The 6,972-nt window shown below is 36.7% G+C and overlaps 1 protein-coding gene across 1 annotated transcript; it reads left to right on the top strand.

The window, feature by feature from the left end:
* The first annotated feature begins 1,377 nt into the window (after positions 1 to 1,377).
* Positions 1,378 to 5,520, top strand: LOC149836687 (uncharacterized). Its single transcript, XM_090005527.1, has 6 exons — positions 1,378 to 1,498; positions 2,309 to 2,396; positions 4,157 to 4,221; positions 4,913 to 4,981; positions 5,068 to 5,117; positions 5,211 to 5,520. Exons 1-6 carry the CDS (start codon positions 1,442 to 1,444, stop codon positions 5,320 to 5,322), a joined length of 441 nt encoding a protein of 146 aa, XP_089861653.1. The 5' UTR covers positions 1,378 to 1,441; the 3' UTR covers positions 5,323 to 5,520.
* The last annotated feature ends 1,452 nt before the right edge of the window (positions 5,521 to 6,972 follow it).

Raw genomic sequence — 6,972 nt, 5'->3', positions numbered from 1 at the left:
CATGTTTTTTTTTTAAATGAAAAGAATGATGACCATTTTCCTATCATTTTACATAAAAAGAACTAGAATAAGGGTTTTAATAATAAGCAATACACAAAAATTTATACAAACTGAGTCTCTACAAGAGCATAGGCAAACAAACTATGACCATCTTCTTTTCTATTTTAAATGGAAAGAATAAATTATTGTCTTTCTCATATTGTACATGGAAAGAACTACTACGTCTCTTACAGCCATTCTATATGCTATATGCTTAGTTTTATAACGACCAACTCTTGGATCATAACCTATTACAATGCATAAGCAGTTTCTTTTAAAACTTGAAAACCAATGGCTCAAAATTTTCATATATAGAGAATGGGAATTATCCTGCCCCTTTTCGTTAGGTCACCATTAGAACCTTCTAAAAATCATAGTTTTTAGTGTTTTATGCTTGTTTTGAACCGTTGGATGTGTATATCATTGTTTAATCATAGTGAACATGTATTTGATTAAGCATCTTTATACTCATATGTATATTTTAAAGAAGTATTTAATGATTCAGATTGAGAATAAAACACCTAAACCTATGATTTTTAGAGGGTCCTAATTGTGACCTAACGAAAAAAGAGGACAACATGATCCACGCTATATATTGTATTTCTCAGTTAGATTGTACATGCAAATGTTTGCAGCAAACATATCCGTTCTCTAAAATATTGCTGATCTTATAAGTATCGCTCACTTTTTACCAAGCCTTTATATTATTAATATATTTTTTATAGTTATTTTATATATAACTAATATTTCTAGATATACTGATCCTGTTTAGAGTTTTTCTAAAAACTGCCACATTTTTCAATATGAGATGGGATCAGGTAAGAGTATGCTCTACGGTAATACCGTGAGAGCACCTTCGGATGCTGTTAATCTCAATATGAATGGCATCCAAACCTGTACGAATAAGATACTCATCACTTGGATGGTCCACACCTTTTTTCCCGTTGTCGTTCGTGCTTCAGATGGAAGGCATCTGGATGGTTTAAAATGAACGGCTCACAATGAGCCTTGTCTACTGTTTGATGGGTGTCGTTCATTTTTAAGATGATCTGATCCTCACTCTTTCAAAATATCGTGATACTTTTCGTGGCAGATATTTTCCAAAGAACGAGATATGCCTCACTCTTTCAAAATATCGCGATACTTTTCCAAAGAACGAGATGTGTGACGTTGGTCCGAAGACTCCGTACTTATGCAGCCCATATTGGGTGCACTTCAACTTTTGCATGGTTGAGAGAGGCCTACAAAGTACAAAAACCAGAACTAGGTTCGAACTCCAACCCTTCGGTGCTCAGATTCCTAACAAAGGCTAAATTGCCGCCTCTTCTCTTATTCTTTGCTCACAGAGAGAGAGAGAGAGAGGGAGGGAGGGAGATTGATTCCTTCTTACTGAGGAAGAAGGATGACCCTTGCCGACGGTGACGGACCAGCAGCAGAGTCTGTCGATGCTTTGCTTGAGGTCTCTCTCTCTCTCTCTCTCTCTCTCTCTCTCTCTCTCTCTCTCTCTCTCTCTCTCTCTCTCTCTCTCTCTCTCTCTGTGAAATTTGTAATTAGTCGCAATTGCCATCTTCCATAGAATGGGTCTATAATCTGTAGACCAATCTGGAGCTGATTGAAACCACATCACTGTGCATGTCAAGTAGTTGTAAGCGTTTCTCTTGTGTTGATTACTTCGTATTTTTTCAACATTCCATTATATTTCTCTTGTCAACCAACACGGGAAATAAGAATAAAGGAAAGGAAATTCCCGTTTAGAGACGGTATTGTCTTATTCACATGTTTGGATCAGGAGGCATTTGGTTTTGCTCTCTTCGTTGATTAATGACCCTGCCCTTCTGCAGTGCACTTGTTTTTGGCTTCAATGAGTCCTCTTATCAATATTACCATCAAACCAATTAATGCTTTCTATTATTCCCATCATTTGGTAGATTAGATTCTTTGACACATCTAATCTGATCAAATGCTCATCTTCAGCTCTTTGTGTATGTTGCTTACACTGGTGCATTTTTATGGGAAATTCCTCTAGCCTTGGAATTGCCTTTTGAGATGGGTGTTTGGTCCTTTTATTAGGAAAAAGATGGTTAAAAGCTGGGATTTCGAAGACTACCTGTTTTTTCTGGATAAACGTGTTTGGAATTCTCACCTAGCCGGAAAAGTGGGATAATCTGGGCAATTGCAGTTTACCAGCTTCTCCCACTTTTCTAGTGAGGTGGATTCTCCCTGAGACTGGATTTCTAAATCTTATTTCTATGCTGTCTTTTCTGTGTAGGCTGCGAGATATGCTGATATTGATGACCTGGAAAATTTAGCATCTCTAGGTATCCCACTTGACTCCAAGGATTCTCAGGGCTGTACAGGTAAATCTTGTTACGATGCACCCTTTGGCATTGTCCTTGAATTTCAAAGCATTGTTAAGTTTCTGTATCAAGAATTTTTAAAGGTAAATTATTTGCTTGGTAGCAGATAATTCACACATTTCAATGTCCTTTTACACCATTCAGTAATCAGTCTCTGACTCGTTTGGTTCATGATTTTGATCATCTCTGTGGTTTGGGAGGGCATTTTCGCAGCCTTGGGATCGGAACAGCTTCCGAACAGAGTAAAGAAAACAAAAGGGAAACGAAATCATGTTTCTGGTCATTAAGGGCTTGAATGAAATTTCCGGTCGTGTATGAATCTGGACTATGCCCTTGCCAGAAGTTTATGTTCTCCCAAATGTTTTAGGTAGTAACAGCGACTTCTTGTGTGCTATTCCTTTTTTGTTTACATAACGCTGACCTAGGACTGTGATGAGAGTCTCAAGGTGACTGTTTGTGACTGGTCACTGCCTTAAGTGCCACAGGATTGCTTTCTTTGCTTCCAAGTAGTTGAATTTTGGTGCATGAACATTGAATGCTGATTTATCACAAGAAATGCATTTGTTCTTGTAATCTATCATAGATCCTTTCCCATGCTTTGTGTTATTTGAGATTATCAATGAATGAACCTTCTCTCTTTTGAATCCTTTTTATATCAGCAGATGTCATGGTGCTTTTGTATTTCATCTATCTCAAGCAGACCTCATATATTGTTTGGGCTTGTTGTCTCTTGGAGCAACTTACGTCATTGTTCTTTGTTGATATGTGTGAAATCGAATGTTTTTATCTAATCATAATAAGGTTGTACTCCATATAAAGGAAAATAAGGGAATATATGAAGCCATGTAGAAAGCTCTGGTGGTCTGGTTCTCTAGATCATGCTGCTTTGGGTGTTCTATTCACATGAATCATAATTGAACTCATTGGCATGGGATGCATACTTTTTGCTGCACCATTCTTTCAGGCTTGCAATCAAATGAAGTGATTGAAATATCCAATTCTCTTGTTCTTTATGAGTGGGGATAGGGCTTGGGTCTCATTGTTGCAAGCATGCATTGGAAGTCGAGGGCAAAAAGGTGGTACACACATCTCAAATAGAACATATGGCTGATCAGGAGTGACTAGGTGGATTCTATATTCTCTTTTATTTCCTTCTGAAAAATTGTCAGCAGCTAAAGATGCATCACATCAATTCGTATGCAATGGCTTCAAGAGAGAACGGATTGAAATAGTTGGATAAAGAAAAGAAAGAAAAAGATCCCTTTATACCGAAAAGATGCTTAAACTTGTTTGTATAGAGGGTTTAGGAACACATTTCAAATTGTCACAATGGCTACTTTAGATGACTATTGACTTCAAGCTGGGGGAAATGCTCTCTCTGCAATGCTATTTATTTCAGGTGTAATCCTAAGACAGTGAACTCATTCAATGGACAAGTATAGTGGGAGGTGGTCTCTTTAAATTTGATAAAAGTTTTCTGTTTCCAATGAATAATTTTTGTAAGAAAATGGTAGAAAACAATATTTTGTCTGCTTCCAATGTTGTTCTGCAATGGCTTGCATTTCAACTAAACGTCATATTGGGCTTTGGACCTTTCAGTTGGTAATACAAGTGACATGCATCTATGGCATTTTCACATGTTCATGGGTGGTGGAGCAGTTGTTTGGGCTATCAACCTATTTGATGAATTGCTTCAGATATGATGTTTTATGTTTAAGCATCTCATGCTTAACTAATTGGTACTGCTATTTGTGGTGCAGCACTCCATATGGCTGCTGCAAATGGACATGTTGAGGTTGTAGAGTATCTTATCAGAAACAAAGTCGTAAGCAATTTACACTTCATATCTATGCTCTCATTACTCTCTTTTGTTTCACCTATGACTAACTCCAAGTGCTCAATAATGTGTTAATTTAAGCAACCTTAGTTGGGATTGCCTCAAATCAATTTCATCTACTCTATGTAATTTGGTCTTTCTTTTAGCTAATTTTGCATTTCATGGCTGTTGAGCAAATATATCTTCAAGCTGCAAACGGTTCCTGATTAAGTCTAATAATGTACTGTGGCTCTTATTGCTTCCTGACATCCTATAATATTTGATATCCTTTCTATGGCTGACTTTATAACCTTTTCATAGCTAATCTCATCCTGACTTGCTGCAAGTGAGGTTAGATAAAAATGTCATCTTCTGCTGTCAGCACAGGTTTATTGGTATGTTTAAAAAACATGGTTCTGACCCCCCTTTAAAATGAAAGAGTTATATTAGCTTATTCCCTGTATACCCAATTTTAGATCGTCTGATGTCCTATGCTAATGGCAGTACTTAAGCTTTGAAGCGTCCTTTGATAATAACAAATCAGAGAACCATAACAACTCTCTTCGTTGACTTATTACTTCTTATGTCTGTCTTGGAATCGGACACAAATCGATAATGAACCTTGATCTGAAGCATCATACTCCTATAATTGTTGATAAGAACATCCCTCTCATTTCAGAACATGTTTACTTTTCTACAGAATCTCAATGCTACTAATGCAGAAAAAAATACTCCACTGCACTGGGCCTGTTTCAACGGTCACTCAGAGGTAACAATGATATTGCATGAAACTTTTCTTTACTGGATACTGTGGGTTTCTAAACTCTCTTTGCATTTTCAAATGAATGGCAAAAGGTGGTTAGGAAATTGATTTTGGCTGGAGCAGATGTGGCTGTTCTCAACAGGTATAATATTCTTACTGCCTAATGATAAAAGTTGCCCATTAATTTGTCTGTAAGTTCTTGGCTTACTGCTGGATATTGTTTAAACATTGGTAGTTACGAGAGGACTCCACTGGATGAAGCGGTGAGCATGGGGAAGATGGAGGTGGTTGATGTAATCAATTCTGCGTCTACACAAGTTGAACTCGAAGGCATTAACATTTCCTAATGTAGATGATTTCTCCTTCAGATGGAATATAGATTTCTTTCTTATCATAGTTATTTTGAGAAGTATATCAATCCTTCAAACTCTTTTAGTTGTATCTCAAATCACGTAGGCGCCATTTTGGTTGTGGCTGCAAAACCCTTCATTATCTTCACTTGTTTGTTCTTAATTGTGTGATTTCCATAAAGTTATGCTTATCCACTTGCCCTGTAATTTTACTTTATTTTCTTTTTTTGATGTCGACCTGTTTCTCGATTCTATTATTATATTTCGAGATATGTGTAGATCCTTCTGACTCTTCCGGTTATATCTCAAAATCACCAAGAAGCCATTTTGGTTATGACTGCAAAACCATGTACCACATCACTTTTAGTTCTTAATGAAAGGATTTCCATATTTTGCCATCCCACTTGTGCATGGTTCTTCCTGTCCGGGTGCTTATATATGTGGTCTAAGTGGGAGATTTTGGTTTGTTTATCAATGATAACCGTTCTTCCTTTAGACAGTTGGACACTTGCAAGTGTTGTACAATAACATGGTTGATCGAGATAATTTGTGTTGGCAATCGTATCAAAAATAATTTGAAGCATCAAGATGGGTGACATAATGATTCACTTTATATGTTCATTTTAGATATAGGGTGCTTGACAGTGGAAACAGTTTGCTGACAAGTGATAATACCTTAAAAGCAGGGCTGGGTCCGCTGGGAAACGTGATAAGCGGCTTGTGGCTCAGTTCGGTTTGTGTTTGGCTTATAAAGAACTTGTTCGAAGTCGTGAAATAGGTTCAGCAAGCCAAATATGAATTGAGTGATCAACTCAGCTAGGCACTGGTAATAAATATTTATGTATTTTTATATCTTAAAGTGTAGATGGTTGGTGTTTGGCTTGCAAGCAATAAGTTAACAGCTCAAATCTTATCGCTTACTACTTTAAAACAATGTTGAGCTTGTAGGTTAGTGCCTAATGTTTATTATTTTTTATATATGCTTTTTTGGTTAACAAGTTTGTTCAAGCTCGGCTCATTTAACATGGGCTCACCATGTGCTCAAGCTCCAGCTCAGCTCAGCTTGCCACAATAATGTGCCGAGCTTGAACACCCTTTGTTCAGTTCATTTGGCTCGTCTACCAGCCATACTTAAAATACATATTTGGATCTTGTGTCATGAAACATCCAGGAACACGTTAGTATGTTTTAGAAAACAGGAAATTATTAAAATGAAGTTTACAAAGTAAAGTTGAATTATAACAAATAAAAAAAAAGACATTAAAAGTTGACAGAAAGAAAGAGATATTGAGCTGAAAGGAGAAAACTCGTGCCTTTATACATGGCAGCAAACAGTTGATTTTTCAAGCACAATAAGGTAATATTGGTTTTAACACACACCGGTTTCACATTCTGTTTCATACTCTGGCTGTTCAACCGAGTCCAACCATTTAAAAAATCAATCTAGAAACCTGAAAAAACAAAAACAAAATTACATGAAATAACAGGGATATATCAAACAAGGAGAGAAACTATTTTTTTCTGGGTAAAACAGCAAATCCGTTTTAATTGCCTTTATTTTAAAAATCCAGAGATGAACTTTGGAATGATAAAAAAACACCATTGCAGAACCATGTGAAAGACCTTAGGAGGGCGAACAAGTCATCT

Source organism: Nuphar pumila, chromosome 5, assembly GCF_984573655.1.
Source record: "Nuphar pumila chromosome 5, dmNupPumi1.hap1.1, whole genome shotgun sequence".
NCBI classification, from domain to species: Eukaryota; Viridiplantae; Streptophyta; class Magnoliopsida; order Nymphaeales; family Nymphaeaceae; genus Nuphar; species Nuphar pumila.
Note: the sequence above shows the minus strand (reverse complement) of the source record. Positions and strands in the feature narration are given on the sequence as shown.